The sequence below is a fragment of the Caretta caretta genome, chromosome 15 (genome assembly GCF_965140235.1).
Source record: "Caretta caretta isolate rCarCar2 chromosome 15, rCarCar1.hap1, whole genome shotgun sequence".
Classification (NCBI taxonomy): Eukaryota; Metazoa; Chordata; order Testudines; family Cheloniidae; genus Caretta; species Caretta caretta.
In genome coordinates this window covers 3,155,787-3,172,077 of record NC_134220.1, presented here as the reverse complement: position 1 = coordinate 3,172,077, position 16,291 = coordinate 3,155,787, and the positions used below count along the sequence as shown (strand labels likewise).

The following is a 16,291-nucleotide window of genomic DNA, read 5'->3' as shown; positions in this document are numbered from 1 at the left end:
AGATGGGATCTGACCTTGCCGACTGCACAGAGGCAGCAGCTCTTAGGACTGGGGACCTAAGAGGCTAAGGAAACCGCTCAGAGGCTCAGCCTCAAGCTGCCAAGTTCGTGAGGTTGTGCAATGGCAGGACTGTGAGATGCCAGGTGTCCAGGGTGAGGCGCAGGGCACCAGGAGGGCTCCTGAGAGAGATAGGGGTGGGGGCAGAGAGCAGAGCTATCTGCCTGCAAGGGGGAGACAAATCTATAATGTCAGGCAAGAGCCTTAGCCACCAGGCGCCCTGTCCTTGCTGCTAGAGAGGGTGGAGTAACTGGATGGCTGGGAAATCCTCCTCTTGGGTCTCAGGCCCTGTAATGGGGGCAGGTGGCGCACTGCAGAAGGGCTACAGGCTGGGCTGGTGTCCTAGGCACCTGTTCAGCCCAAATTGCTCAGAGCTGGTCCCTGCAGGGCTGTGGCCTTTTCCTTCGTGAGGTCCCATCCCTACTGGGATCTCCCAGGCCAGCTACACCTTGGCACCATTCAGCAAAGTCCTGCAGCTCTCCCCGACAGTGGCTGGATCACCCTCTAGATCAGGGGCTCTCAAACGCTTCCATAACACTGGCAGCAACCAGGAAGACTGTCTCACTGACCCCCTTTCCCCCTGTTTGCCATCACCTGGCCCCACCTGACTCCCAGTGGCCTTTGCCTGGCCCTGCTGCCCCTCTCACTCACCAGTGCCTGGGCTTCCCTCCACTTCCCATTCACCATGACTTAAGGAGGACCCGGGGAGGAAGGACAGGGCAAATGATGGGAACAAGGACAGGATTCAGAGGGCACAGGCAGCCTGCTACTTAGCAAATGGTTCCCAAAGCTCCTTGAACCCGACATGTGGTCATTGTGCAGCGTAAGGGGAAAAGGAGCCAGTTACCCTGAAAGACCTGGGTGAATTAGCACAAGGGAACCTTCTGCCAGGGCTGGTGCCACATACATGCCAGTGGAGCTACACTGGGGCTTGCTACCTCTGTGCCACCTCCCAGCACATCCCTTCAATGGCTGAGACACCCCCCGTCTTGAAAAAGAAACCTGGGGACCCAACGCCCCTGGCTACCCCAGTGACATGCTCCTCGAACTCTTATCAGCTCCCAATCCCCACAGGAAGCACCCAGAGCCCCCCATAGAAGAGCATCTCCAACCCACCCAGCTGCTACTGCCCTGCGGTGCTCACTGCCCCCCATGCCTCCAGCTTCGCACAGAGCATTTCCCGAGCCCCAGGGGCAGCCCAGTGGAGTAAGTGACGACACTTCAGCATGATGCATTTTAAAACTCCTGAATCCAAGTTTTATTCCTGTGTAGGAGAAGAGGGATCACACAATATATTGTTCCAAAGAATTACATTCAACAGCATTTACAGTAGAATGACATTAAAATCCTCTGGTGGGAAAACAGAAAGACCAGGACAGTGCTCAGATTAAGTGTTGTCACTAAAGGAACTGTGTCAGAGAAGTAGTTTGCTTTTAAAATTAGCTGTCCTAAAAATGACTGGGTGTTTCGGGTGTATTCCCAATATTCCCCTCTTTAGCTCTGCTATTCTGTAGTGTCTGGGTATGAGGCTGCTACACAAATGCGTTTACTGAAGGTAGATCAGCAAGGACTAATTGCTGCCCCAGAGACCAGCAAAGCTGGGCATTTAGGTGCCAACACTTAATTTCACTCTGCACTTTGGTTAGCTGCAACAGCACACGGGTCCTGTTTTAGTGACAGCAGATGTAGGAATCTCTTATTGTTCCAAGCTCTGGGCTAACACTTGTTGGGACAAAATACGCAAGGAAAAATAAGGCATTTTAAAGAGCTATATTTCGACTCCCTTTTATGAACCTGAATCAGAACTTGAGTGGGACCGCCCCCCCAATGTAATGTTGTTATAAATCAAACAAAGAAAGGTATGACTGAAGAGCTTTGGAGCAGAGAACCTTCTGTGCTCCCACAGTTACGTAAAGTCTGTCTCAAAAGGAGTTAGGGTCTAAATGCCTCCATGATGGAATATGCAATAGTCGCCCGGCAGGCTGGATCCAAGCGGCTCAGTGTTATCAACCCAGCAGTTCAAAAAAGGGAGAGATTCCCCTGCTTTATTGGGTCCCCGGCAACCCACACAGCCAGCCTGCACTGGCTGACCGTGGGACCCGAGTGCCAGTCTGCTCAAGTAGAGAAGAGGAGAACACCGCATTGAATTTCGAACATGGCAACTAGCTGGAATACTGACAGCCTTCCTGTGGGGCAAGTTTACACTACAAAATTAAGTCGACCTAAGTTACGTCGACATACAGCCACTGCAGTAATTAAATCCCTTTTGCACATCCACACTACGCTCCTGTCGGTGGTGTGCGTCCTCACCAGAAGCACTTGCACTGATTTCACTGTCAGTGTGGGGCATTGAGGGATGGCTTCTGACAGGCAGAAACAGCCAGGGGCAGCAGGTTTGTAGAAATTTTGGTGGTGCCCAGAATGCCCAGAGCTCGCCCCCCAACTCCACCCCCCACCTACCTAAGGCTCTGGGAGGGAGTGTGGGTGGGGGGAGGAGGTCTGGGGCGCAGACCCTGGGCTGGGGCAGGGGATTGGGGTGCAGGATGGGTGAGAGGTTGGGCTCTGGGAGGGAGTTTGGGTGGGAGAGGAGGGTCTGAGGTGCAGGCTCTGGGATGGAGTTTGTGTGCTGGGTGTAGGCTCTGGGCTGGGGCAAGGGGTGAGGGTGTACGAGGGGGTGAGGGGTGCAGGCTCTGGGAGGGAGTCTGCGGGCCAGAGGGGGTGTGTGTGTGGGAAAGGGGTGGGGGTGCAGGAGGTGGTAATGGGGGGTGCGGTGCTTACCTGGGGCTCCTAGGCAGAGCGGGCCGGGAGGTCTCCGTGCGCTGCTACCCCCAGGCACTGCCCCTGCAGCTTCCTATTGGCCGCAGGAGTGCTTGGGGCAGGACACAGACCCACCCCGCCAAGGAGCCACAGGGTGGGGCCGGCAGCCACGTGGAGCGAGCAGGCAGGAAGCTGCTCAGCTCCACTGTGCTGCCGGTGGTGAGTGGGGGCCCCGGGCTGTTTGAAATGGTCCGGGGGACACGGGGGCAGTAGGCAGGCCCGAGGGAGAGACCAGTGCTGGAGCTGGGCCGGTGGTGCCTGGGCACCACGGGCCCATAGAACTCGCCGCCCATGGTAACAGTCGATGTCTACACTGACACTGCATCGACCTAACTCCGTGGTCCTAAGCGCTACGCCTCTCACAGCGGTGGAGTTATTAAGTCGGTGTCGTGGGCGAGTTACATGGGTGGGAGCTACCTTTTAGTGGAGTCGCTTACAGAGTTAGGTTAATGTAAGCTGCCTTATCTCGACCTAGCTCTGTAGTGTAGACCAGGCCTTAGAAAGCTGAAATGCCTTGTTTTCTAAAAGGGAATGATCTTTTCTAATTAACACCTTTCGAATGTGAAAGCATTCGGCTTTGGAGCAATTGTTACTTAGCTAATTAAGCAATTACCTTAAACCTCTCTCTCCCTGCTCATTTTAGAACAAGCCTACCTGAAAGATACGCTGAAATGTACCATACAGGTTGTACTACAAAACCTCAGACAGCCGTATCTGTCTTCATTATTTTTCATCTATTATGTACCATATAAATTTAAGCAAAATAATTTTATATATATTTATATATAAATTAGAAGCAAATAAAAGATTAAAGGATACGCGGAAATCAGCTGTTACCACACTGATAGACACTCACTAATGTTACATTGTACAAGTTGTATATATACTGTACACATATATGTGTTGTAAATCATAGTCCGTGGGTGCTGGATGAGAGGGCTGACCTGGAGACTGATGGTCTTCGGAACCTGATTGCATACGAGCCCCTTGTGCAGTCTGGGTTTTCAGTTACCAGTGCCTTGAAGTTCATTATTGCTACTTTTCTTCCCCCATGGGTGTGGGCTGTCCCCAGCTGTCCCAGCATGGCCTTTGACCCACACGAGCAGAGTGGTTGGTGTGACATGGTGGAAAGCCAGAGCAGAAGACATCAGAAATGAAAGCACACAAGGCAGAACCCTGCCTCTAGCCCTCCTGAAAGCTCACACATAGCTCCCTCTCAAGCCCAGGATGCTCGGCAGGGCTCATCAGTGTGCAGATCCGCACTCCCATTCCCAAATGCCAGCGCAGACAGAGCTCTTGCGGGACACCCTGCAGTTCAGTTACCAGACGTGTATACACCAGAGCAGGATGTGTGAGTGAGTTGCCTTCTCTTGCTGCTCATTTATCACCTGGAAGGCTTGCTCATCCTTTCCGGGCATCTCCGGAGCACTCAGTATCCCAGCAAGGAGACTGCTCCGGTGGGGAGGAAGCAGCAGAAGTGCACGGGCCTCTGGCCCCACGCAACAGGGGGCCACTTGGAAAGGGAGGTACAGAAAGCAGGAGATCAAGGAGCAGAGCTGTTTCAGGACAGACACTACTTCCACTGGCATCACAGCCCAAGAGGTGAATGTGGCCCGATGTTTGCTGTAATGTTTGCTGCGCGGGCTCAGTGGATGTTCAGTGATGGGACATTCCTAATAATGGCGACAGCAGGAGCCCCATGGAAGGGGATTGCCCTACTGTTCTAATGTTTCAATGTGGGGTGGTCCAGAGCCAGGGGACTGGAAGGGAGCGAGTCCATGTGCCAAAGTCTGTTGGGTTCACGGCCACCCACTGCCCAGGGAGGGATACTTTGGTCACCGCGTGAAACCCCAGCAGCGAGGGCTTTTTAGCATCAGGAAGGGACGTGAGGAGGAGAGGGGTTGCTATCTGCCACTCAGCAGCAACGGTCTAGGGAACGGGCCCTGGTCTAGGGAAGCCTGCTGCTCGTCCAGCCCTGCGGTGGGGGGGAGGGGAGTGTCTGCAGTAGTGCATGGATCTAAATGAGCCCTGCAGCACGGGCTGAGCTGGAGCAGCCAGTGACAGTCCAGGACTGGTGCCTGCACACAGCACGGAAAGCAAACCATTGCCTGCCACCTTCCTGCAGGGAACCAAGGGAGGGCCCTAGGGCAGAGTGGGGCCAGTGGCCCACAGTGCACTCAGCTTTCTACTGGGCCATTACAATGTTGTGCCCCATTTCCAGCAGCTGATGCGAGCCCCAAACACCCTCTGCAGTGCAGGAACAGGCTGCCCTCACCCCCTTCTGCCCAAAAGTCTCTGGGCTTTTCCCATGCACCTGTGACAGAGCTCAGCAAGTAGGCTCAGTCCTGCCAGAGGTGGGACACCGCCCAGGGCCCAGCGGCGGGTGTGTGTGTGTGTCTGTGAGCAGAGCTCCTGGGGCATCTCTCCCCTTTGACTGCAGGGTGATTTAATGGTGTTTGGGGGTTAGTGCTCAGAGCTAGGCTCTGGAGCAACCCATTATAGTCACGGGAGCCATGCTGGAATCCTGCATCCCTCCAGCTGCGTTTGGGGATCTTGGATCTGGCCCATCTGTGCATCAGGGGAGTGGGAACTGGGATCCACGAGTCACATGTGACTGAGCTAGAGTGACTTGTAGCCAGGCATAACACAGAGCCAGCCTCACTCAGGGGTCCCTGTGCTGGAGCTGGGGCATCCTGCCAGATAACTACATCTCTCCTCCTGCTCCTCTGCTGAGCCCCCCATGCTCTGCTCCCCAACCCACCCTGCACACTGAAGTCAGTGGCCCAGGCTGGGGGAGGGGAGTAGAGCCTAAGGAGAGGACACCAGATTGGGGGTGGGCACAAGAGAAAGATCGCCAAGGAGATAGCAGGAGGATGGGGTGGAAGTGGAAGGAAGCCAAGGGAATGGGGGAAAGGAAAAGGAACCTGAAGTAAGGAAGTATGGGCTGGATGAATGCACTATAAGGTGGGTAGAAAGCTGGCTAGATTGTCGGGCTCAACGGGTAGTGATCAATGGCTCTATGTCTAGTTGGCAGCCGGTATCAAGTGGAGTGCCCCAAGGGTCGGTCCTGGGGCCGGTTTTGTTCAATATCTTCATAAATGATCTGGAGGATGGTGTGGATTGCACTCTCAGCAAATTTGCGGATGATACTAAACTGGGAGGAGTGGTAGATACGCTGGAGGGGAGGGACAGGATACAGAAGGACCTAGACAAATTGGAGGATTGGGCCAAAAGAAATCTGATGAGGTTCAATAAGGATAAGTGCAGGGTCCTGCACTTAGGACGGAAGAACCCAATGCACAGCTACAGACTAGGGACCGAATGGCTAGGCAGCAGTTCTGCGGAAAAGGACCTAGGGGTGACAGTGGACGAGAAGCTGGATATGAGTCAGCAGTGTGCCCTTGTTGCCAAGAAGGCCAATGGCATTTTGGGATGTATAAGTAGGGGCATAGCGAGCAGATCAAGGGACGTGATCGTTCCCCTCTATTTGACGTTGGTGAGGCCTCATCTGGAGTACTGTGTCCAGTTTTGGGCCCCACGCTACAAGAAGGATGTGGATAAATTGGAGAGAGTCCAGCGAAGGGCAACAAAAATGATTAGGGGGTCTAGAACACATGAGTTATGAGGAGAGGCTGAGGGAGCTGGGATTGTTTAGCCTGCAGAAGAGAAGAATGAGGGGGGATTTGATAGCTGCTTTCAACTACCTGAAAGGGGGTTCCAAAGAGGATGGCTCTAGACTGTTCTCAATGGTAGCAGATGACAGAACGAGGAGTAATGGTCTCAAGTTGCAGTGGGGGAGGTTTAGATTGGATATTAGGAAAAACTTTTTCACTAAGAGGGTGGTGAAGCACTGGAATGGGTTACTTAGGGAGGTGGTGGAATCTCCTTCCTTAGAGGTTTTTAAGGTCAGGCTTGACAAAGCCCTGGCTGGGATGATTTAACTGGGAATTGGTCCTGCTTCAAGCAGGGGGTTGGACTAGATGACCTCCTGAGGTCCCTTCCAACCCTGATATTCTATGATTCTATGAAAAGGGTAGGGGAGCCATCTGCTTGTTCAAGAGCCTCCGACTACACTTCCGGGCTCTCACACCAAGCTCGCCATGAACCTTACTACTGCCTTGCCTAAACGAGTGTCACTGTTCCCTGCACCTCCAACTGTCCATTAGGGGGACTGACACTGACTGCGATACGACAGTAACCATCCATGCCTCAACCTTTTTGCCTGGTGGCCAAAGGGCAGCTCAGAGCCCAAACCCTGCCTGGAAAGAGAGCTGGGAACATTAATTAGTACTGTGAGACATGGAGGGGGAAGGGGCCTCGAGGAGCTGGGCTTGGGTGGGCTACGGATCCCGACGAGCACTGGTGGCATCTATGAACTGCTGAGTAAGGGTCTTGGCTCTAGTCCACGAAGACTGACTCTACTCTGACTGAGGGCAGCTTTAAAAAGTCTTCCTAGACAGATCACCTCTTTTCTGCTTTCTGTAAGGAACGGTTTCCCAGTAAGACACAGTTGAAAGGAAAAACTAAAATGAACATGATCCAAAAAGCATCTTGTTAGAGACGGTTCTAAAAAATATCAACTAAATATTGCAGATTGGAAAAAATCCACTCAAACAATCCCCCTAAAAGTCACCTAAAGAGCTTCAGAAATAACCTAATTCATAGCTATGGGAGCATGGGGCACTGCTGGGAACTATGGGGAGAACCTAGGAATAAGCACCTAATCTACCGTCTCTAGAAAAGTCGTCTTCTCCCTAGAGCTTCGGCGACGACTGGGAGCTGAGAGTTGCTTGTGCCTTTAAAAAGGAACCTGAACCACAAGCAGATTTTTTAAAAATTAAGTCCATAGGCAAACGGGGGAAAAGTCAGAAGGAAGAGCTCCAAGGGCTGTGCATCGTCTCCCCGCAACGCGTGCCTCTTTGGAAGTCAACGTCTCAGTTAACAAAGCTGAGGCTTCAAAAAAATATAGGCAGCAACTTCGGACAGCAATAAATATGCTAGGCTAAAAATGAACCAAATCAATGTGTCCTTGTTCCTAATTAGTAGCTAAAAAACTGTCACCGTTAAAAAAAACACTGAACGCTATTTTATTAGTGCATAAAAAAATAGGTTTGGAATCCCTGTTTTGATTTATTTTCTTTTAAATTTCTGTATTTATTTACTCTGTGTGTGTTTCTGTGCGCTGTGACATAAACAGCAGGATGCTGCCCGATGCGTCCCAGGTGCTCCTCTTCCTCCTCTCCTGTGGCCTGCCAGCCTGGCATGGGAGGAGCAGCTCAGAAGATATCAGGGCACAGATCCCAGTCCTGTTTCTCCTTGGCTTCCCAGTATCCACCTTTGTAAACACAGATCAGCTCCCCTGTCAGGGGATCCACCTTTCTCTCAAACCACAGCGGGATGTAGCCTTCATAGTCTTTGCCTGTCGAGAGCGGAGAGCACAGCACAAGGGTTGGTTGCACATCTTGTAGGGAAGCCAGGCTGCTCTGCTGGCATCCCCGCCGTGTTGTCAGCACAATGCAGTGAACAGCAACATAGGGATCAGAATCAGCCCAACAAGCCATGCATGGGTCACCCACTGCTATCGAAACTCCTGCTACTTGGAAGGACCAGCCAACCCTATGAATTCATGAGCCTAGGCCTTCCAGGGGAGCTGGTAAACTTCCATGTGCTGTGGCTGGCTCCCAAAGAGATGCCTGGCGGGGTGTCAGAGCTGGAAGGCTCAGAGGCTGTGCCCAGTCAGCTCAGGAGAGGAGATGGGTGTGACTGCAGCTGAAGGCGGGTTTCTCTGCCACATCAATAATGACACAGCACATCTGGTCCTAGAACCTCAGATCTCTACCAGGGGCTGGAGGGGGTGGGAAGCAGCACTGTCCCTATTTTATAGGTGGGCCAGCTGGCACAGCGGAGAAAGGATTTGCCCAGTCACCCAGCAAGTCTGAAACAGAACCCACACTGCGCACCTGAGTCCCAGCCCTCAGCTGAGTCCATTAAACCCCTCAAAGGTGTCTAGAGATGGGAAAGAGCGACCAGGCTCCCTACCCAATCCTCTGCCAATTCAGGATTGTGCTGTTCCGGCAGATTCAGGGATGGTTCTTCTGGGACTTGAGACACTTGACTGACTTGCTCCCTCCCTTTGGCTGCAGTTCCCACAGCCTGAGACCAGCAGCCTTTCTGAGTCCCCTGGTTATCTATTGAACCCTGCAACCCAGTCAAACTCACCTTCCTCCAAGGCCTCCACGGCTTCTGCCTCCCGCCTGCGACGGACGGCTCTTTGCTTCTCCTCCAGCCTCTGCTTCTCCACGTTGGCCTCATCCCACTTGCTATTCTCCATCAGCCGCTGGTCAGGCCTCAGCCTGCTGTCTGTGGGGGCCACTCGCTCCTCAGGCTCGTTAAGGGTCAGGGCCAGGTCAGAGAAAAAATACATGTTCTCGGCATTCTCCCTGGAGGAGAAGGGGTCAGGTTAGTGGGTGGATTCTTCCACCCACCCAGATACGAACGGTCTCCCTCCATCCATCCATCTGCTTGCATGGCCCCCCCATCACTGCGGTATCTAAGCATCTCCTACCATTAGATCCAGATCTGGCCACACTACCTGCCTGGAGTGCAGGGAGTCCTCAGTGAGGTGGCAGAATTCTTCCTCTGGGGAGCCTTTCCTCCTACCACCCCAATGGAAATGCCTAAGGTACCTTCACATGAGAGAACAGTTCAACCAATGCAGTTCCATGATCTTCCCACAGGAGTCGTGGTCTCCTCCTACAACTCTGTGCCACTGGCCAGGAAGTCAAGAGGGCACAGGTCACTCCCAAACACACTTCCCCCATCCAGCAATGCTGCTGTCCCACAACCAAGCTGGCAAGAGTCATCCCAGAGAACAGGCGGCATTCTAGCAAAAAGCCAGAAGCGTGCATTAGTGCTTTGCCGCTTGTGCCACATGTTTGACCGCAGCTGCACACGGAGGACTAATGGCCTTTGGCATTAGCTCTCAGCAGCGAGCCAAACAAGGCAACACAATGGAGTACGAAGATTTGGTAGGGTGGAAACCAGGCCACCCTGATTGCTAAGCTGGCATGAAAAGCAGTTCCATGAACATGCGTTAACCGCGTCAGCAAAGCAGGTTTCCAAACCGGGCTGAGTACGTCTTCGCAATTCTTCCAGGAACGATGTTAGCTGATGAGACTGTTTTGGAAAGGGAGTGAGCCGTGATGGTCAGACCCATGTTAGAAACCAGCTCCTGCCGGCTCCAGACATGGTTCTGGAATATGCCTGCAACATGGCTTTGTAAAACACCCTTTAGTGTTGAAAGCCATGTTATTCCATTCTAAGCCATGCTACCATAAAGTCCCTAACCCTATTTGCAACTGAGGATCTGTCTACACTGCCATCAGGGGTGTGATTGCAGCATGTATAGATATACTCAAAAGAGCTGTGATCTCGCTAGACGGGTTGATGTAGCCAGAATGAGGGACAACAGCATTGAAGGTGCGGTTGCACTGACCACAGAGCGGGCTAGCCCCACCCACCCAGGACCCTGGGTATATACTCAAGGGTGGGAGATGCTGCAGTTAGCAGCAAACCTCAGAGAAGCAGCAAAGTGTGCCTTATAGCACCACTACCCATGGCTGTTCCTCTTGGTCCCCATCCTGCACTGGCCAGAGCAGGAGTAAGTCCTTATTTCTCAGATCACTTTGCCCACCACTGAACTCCAGCCACCTCTGGGCTGAAATGCAGCAGCTGTTGAAGAGCATGACCACAGCACACCAAGCCTGCAGAGAGGACTCACGGGAGAGGATATTTCTTCCACAGGACCTTTGGGGCCAGCGTCTGGTAGACGGTTTTTTGCTTGCCCTCCGAGCTGGTGCTGCCATGGCTGCTCTGAACTATCTTGGAGCACTCCATATTTTCGTCCCACGTGCCAGACATGGCGTAATGCGCCTTCCCATCAGCGTCCGTTACCACGCCCGTCACCTGGCACCGGGGGAAGAAAATCACATGGGCTTACGATGGTGGAGCTTGCAAACATCCAGAGGACAGAGACTAGAGTGGTGCCCACCGCACCCTCCCGGCTGCCCGTGGTAAGCACTGGGGCCTGGTGTCATTCAGAAGGCCTGATTCTGGGACGGCAGCGCTGAGGCTTAGGAGAGTCATGCAAGGGGAACACCCAGCTCCCCACACTTCACGCTGGGGTTCATCCCAGACCCAGCCCGTCTCCTCCTTCATTCTGCCATCCAGCTTCGTCTCGCCCTTCTCGGGTCTCAAAGGCAGCCAGTGTTACTGCTTTAACTTGTGACTCTGGAGGAGCACATGATGGAGCCAGATGGAACCTGTTTAACACTGCGGGTAGGGACGTGAATGCAGGACAGTTCACTATATTCTATCTAGCCTTAAAAACGCTAGAACAGAGATAAATATGAGCCATCACATTCCATGCGGTGCAGGGAGCTGGCCACTAGGGGGTGCCAACACAGTTTCAAGGAAATCATCATCAACTTTATTTTAGGGTTGCTGGACTCCTGCTGCCCCAGGTCCTGTCTGTCCACAGCCAACAGCTTTCTCATCCCGTTGGCAACTGGCACTACCCGGAGGGAAGAATCAGTGCCTCTGCCATGTGTGAGGCTGCTTAAGTGAGTTGGGTTTTTTCTGGATACGTACCTTTCGGGGGACGTCTCTGGAGAAATAGCTGTAGGGAGTAAATTTCAGCTGGCATTTATCTTTTGACTTGTGGTTAACAATCTCTATGTCACCAGACTAGAGAAAAGACACAGAATCACAGGCAGAGAGAGGATTTACAAAGAGACAAATCAGGCATGAGTTTCAGTTTGTTCACAAGCAAATCAGAATCCTCAGCAGCACTGTGTCCCCTGAACTCAGGCACTTTAACCTAGTGCCAGCGAACAGACTGGGTTCCCAGTGCGTGTGGATGATAGAAGCCAGCCTAGCAGCTCGGTACCAGTTCACTGGGACTGGCATGACAGGGAGAGGGAAAACCAGTGCTGGACTGGGAGTATCACTGTCAGCCTGGGCAGAAAGGCCAGGGCCAACTCCAGGGGGCAGAAGGGGGCTACCCAGGAGTGCCAGTCCTGCCCTTAACCCCACTGGAGCTCCAAGGTGGACCTGACTGAGGAGCCTCCCCATGTGCCCGCTGCAGCTGGTGGGATAGATCTTCCTTCTCAGAAGGTTATGAGGGGGTGAGGGGCCATACTAGATGAGCGGAAGCCTCTCCCGACAGCCAGCAGCTGGGATCCTTTCACTGCCCCCTCCAGAAGCCAGCCCCTCTTTGCTGGAGCACTGTAACAAAATAACCCAGGACAGAACACGTGGAGTGGGGCGATAAGGGACCAGGATCCTCGCGCCGCTTGCCACTGACCTGGTCGATCCAGAGCTTGCCCACAATGATGTTGTGAACGGTGGAGGTGACCTTCCTCCAGACATAGTGGTTCCCGCTGGAGTGAAATTCTAGATGGATGGCACCTGTGGAGGCAGAGGGAGAGAGCCCTTTGCTTTGAGATGAGGGAGACAGTCCCACGCTAGGGGACAGTCAGATATTGTGCTATCCTCGAGCAGCACCATGAAGACACCAGACTACAGCCATGTCTACACTAGCACTTATGTTGGCAAAACTTATGTCACTCAGGGGTGTGAAAAAAAACACCCCTTTGAGCAACGTAAGTTTCACCGGCACAAGCGCTCGGTCAGCGGGAGAGCTTCTCCGGTAGACACAGCTACTGTCACTCATTTCGGTGGGTTTATCATGTCGATGGGAGAGCGATCTTACAGCACAGAGCAGCTACACGAGCCATCTTACAGCAGCGGCGCTGCGTCGGTCCAGTGGTGCTGCTGTAAGTTAGCTAGTGTAGACATGGTCTCACACTTCTTAAAGGGACGCCACCCCTTCCCATTCCCACATTTTCATTCACCTCTCCGCTGCTCCCACGCGCCCTGCTAGGAGCTGAAAAGCTGAACAATGTTTCCTGGCTTAAGGCTTTTCCCACCTGGCAGATGTGAACTCTTCCCTCCCATCCACGCACTGTGCTCCTGATGGGAGCAGGCCAGCACGGCCCCGGCCTGGTCTGCTGCTTTTATCAGCCCCAGCTCAGGACAGGTGCCAGCAGCGTGGCCGGCAGCCCGCTGGGAACATGGCTGTGCTGCCCGGTGCAGGCTGGCCAGTCCCAGCTCAGCCTGTCCCCGGTGACATAGCGCTTTATGGCTGTGCAGACCAGGCCTGGCTGTCCATGGGTGGAACCTCTTCCCTTGAGCCCTCCAGTTATCCCCATGCTGAATTTGTATTTAAAAGGGAACCATTGAAAAGTGAAGCTCCGTCTGGGGTCAAGGTGGTGGGGGTGGAGGAGGGAACTCTGCACAGGCCACTGGCTTGTTGGGAGTGGGGAGAGCTCTGTACATAGGTGACACATGGCCGGGGTCAAGTGCTCCGCCCCTCCCAATTTTTGCTTAGCCTGTGGGGTGGAGGGGGAGGAAGAAGGGCTCTGTCTTTCTCCCACTATGCCTGCCCCCCAGCACGCTCAGCCCCTGTCTCTGGCAGCTGGGCCCAGGCAGGGAGCAGAGGGGGCAGGGCAGGCTGCTGCCTCCCCAGCTGGGCTCTCTCAGACAGTGACCAGCAGTGGCCAACTTCAGCTGCGTGAGGGGCTGCTCTCTCCCGCGCCGCACTTGGGCCCAGCAGCCAGGGAGAGCGGCTGAACACGCCGGGGCAGAGGCACAGAAGGAGAAGGACAGAGCCTCCCCCCCACCCCCCTGCAACTCAGGTGGGGCAGGGAGAGCGCGGCAGCCCGGCGCTGGGCGCAGGGGCTGTGGGGGGGGGGTTGCTGTAGAGAGGAACACGTGGGGCGGTGACATGTCGTCCCCTTTAGATTGTTGCCCCCCCCCCCCCCCACTGGGAGGCACGAGTCATCTGTGCCAATGTAGAACAATAGCAGTGACGCTGCGACTGCTTGGGAGCAGCACAAGCTGCACAGCCCTGCCGGAACCCAGGGCAGGTTCTCGAGCAGCCAGCCCGTCCCCTCGCGTTGGTACTGGAGGGAGATAGCTTGGCTATGTCTCCTCGTAGTCTCTAAGGTGCCACAAATACTCCTGTTCTTTTTGCGGATACAGACTAACGCGGCTGCTACTCTGACACCTCTCACTGCCGTCTGGGCATACCCCACACGGGCTTGTGTTCGTGAAGCGTGAGGGAGCCTCTCATCAGTGTGCGGGGGACAGCAGAGAGCTTTCCCCTGCCCACCACTTGGGAGACAGCTGCAAAATTCCTCCTACTATCTGGTTCCAAGCAAACTCCCTCGGCAAGTCACTGGAGCAAGATCTCCGACCCCCCGTGTTCCGGAGCAGGCTGAATCCGGGGTGCTGCCGTACAGTCACAGGCAGAGCTGGACTCTCAGATCATCGAGGAGCAGCATGGCTGCACCAGCCTCCTGCAGGCCAGTCCTCAGAGGCTAGTGTCAGGCCAGGTCTACCCTGGGAAATTAGGTCAGTATCACTATGTTGCTCAGGGGTGTGAGAAATCCACACCGTGGAGCGACGCTGTTAAAGGGACTGAACCCCCAGTGGAGACAGGGCTAGAATTCTCCATCGACCTAGCTACTGCCTCTAGGGGAGGTGGATTCTCTATGCCGACAGGAGAACACCTCCCATTGGCAGCGGTAGCATCTTCATTGAAGGTAAAGGGCCTGAACCAAGGATAAGGAGACTCAGAAGCAAGGAGCAAATATACTTAGCTGCTCCCTACTGAGCCTGTGCCAGCAGCCACAGAACCCCTGCCTGGGCGTCTTCCTTTAAGTGCAAGGCAGCAATTCTTCGCTGCTAAGAGAGCTGAATGACCCGCCATTCCTGCCTGTGTGGGAAGAGTGGACCCAAATTTACCGCACTGGTCCTAAGAAGTGGGACCTGGCCCCTACAGATCCTGCACATTTCCATGAACCCCAGCCAAGATCTGAGTATCTGAGTGTCTGTTGAGGGGACAGTTTATCAATTTGACCGTGTGCTTGATTGTTTGAAAAGTGTGAATTGGGAGTGCTTTGTTCCAGGTGAGCCTTCAGTGGGCCTGTTATAAAAAGCCAGACAGCTTCAGCTGAGAGGCCAACAGTGGAGAGGTTAACAGAGGGAGTTCGCCTGGGGAGAGCCCACTGAGGTGTACATCTTGCTGGCTTCTCTGAGAAGTTACTACAACTCCTGAGGCAGCTCGTAGAAGGATGGTAATATGGATGGGGAGCGTTCAGCTGTTGTGACCTGCACTGGATTTGCCGTGTTTGTCTTTCTTTCACAGGACAGAAGCAACTTTTTCTGTACAAAGCGCAAGCTGGTCTCCATATTGGAAGAGAAGGTTCAAGGTCTGGAGCAACAGGTATAGACCCTGCGTTGCATAAGAGAAACTGAAGATTTCCTGGACAGACGTCAGGATATGCTTCTACGGGCACAATGTTCTGAAGATTCAGAGCAGGCTGCACTGCGGGGACAGGAGGACAGTGAAGAAATTTGGCAGCATGTGACCTCCAGAAGAAGAAAGGGGAGCGTCCATGTACCAGCAATGCAGATACAAGTGAGTAACCTTTTTCATGTTCTCTCCACAGGTACTAATGCGGAGAGTGGACCAGATGATACATCTGAGGGAAGGGAACAGAACGAGACTCCGCCGATTGGAAGGCATGAGATGCACTGTCCTAGGGATGGGGTTCCATAACCACTGCTCCCAAGAGAAGGAGGCGGGTGGTGGTGATCGGGGACTCTCTCCTCAGGGGGACTGAGTCATCTATCTGCCACCCTGAGTGGGAAAACCGAGAAGTCTGCTGCTTGCCAGGAGCTAGGATTCACGATGTGACGGAGAGACTGCCGAGACTCATCAAGCCCTCGGATCGCTACCCCTTCCTGCTTCTCCACGTGGGCACCAATGATACTGCCAAGAATGACCTTGAGCGGATCACTGCAGACTACGTGGCTCTGGGAAGAAGGATAAAGGAGTTTGAGGCGCAAGTGGTGTTCTCGTCCATACTCCCCGTGGAAGGAAAAGGCCAGGGTAGGGATCGTTGAATCGTGGAAGTCAACGAATGGCTACGCAGGTGGTGTTGGAGAGAAGGCTTTGGATTCTTTGACCATCGGATGGTGTTCCAATAAGGAGGAGTGCTGGGCAGAGACGGGCTCCACCTTACGAAGAGAGGGAAGAGCATCTTCGCAAGCAGGTTGGCTAACCTAGTGAGGAGGGCTTTAAACTAGGTTCACCAGGGGAAGGAGACCAAAGCCCTAAAGTAAGTTGGATACCAGGAGGAAGCACAAGCAGGAGAGCGCGAGAGGGGAGGGCTCCTGCCTCAAACTGAGAAAGAGGGATGATCAGCGAGTTATCTCAAGTGACTATACACAAATGCAAGAAGCCTGGGAAACAAGCAGGGAGAGCTGGAAGTCCTGGCACAGTCAAGGA

The 16,291-nt window shown here is 53.8% G+C and overlaps 1 protein-coding gene across 11 annotated transcripts in view; it reads right to left on the bottom strand.

Annotated features, from left to right (window-relative positions):
• Positions 1–1,287: 1,287 nt before the first annotated feature.
• Positions 1,288–16,291, bottom strand: part of OSBP2 (oxysterol binding protein 2) — a 371,738-nt gene continuing 356,734 nt past the window's right edge. For all 11 annotated transcript variants that reach the window (XM_048822247.2, XM_048822244.2, XM_048822243.2 and 8 more), the window contains 5 exons: positions 12,239–12,342; positions 11,524–11,619; positions 10,655–10,839; positions 9,094–9,314; positions 1,288–8,293 (listed from right to left, as the gene is read on the bottom strand). In XM_048822247.2, the coding sequence (XP_048678204.1) occupies positions 8,151–8,293; positions 9,094–9,314; positions 10,655–10,839; positions 11,524–11,619; positions 12,239–12,342 (749 nt within the window). In that variant the 3' untranslated portion in view covers positions 1,288–8,150. The remainder of the gene's footprint in view (positions 8,294–9,093; positions 9,315–10,654; positions 10,840–11,523; positions 11,620–12,238; positions 12,343–16,291) is intronic.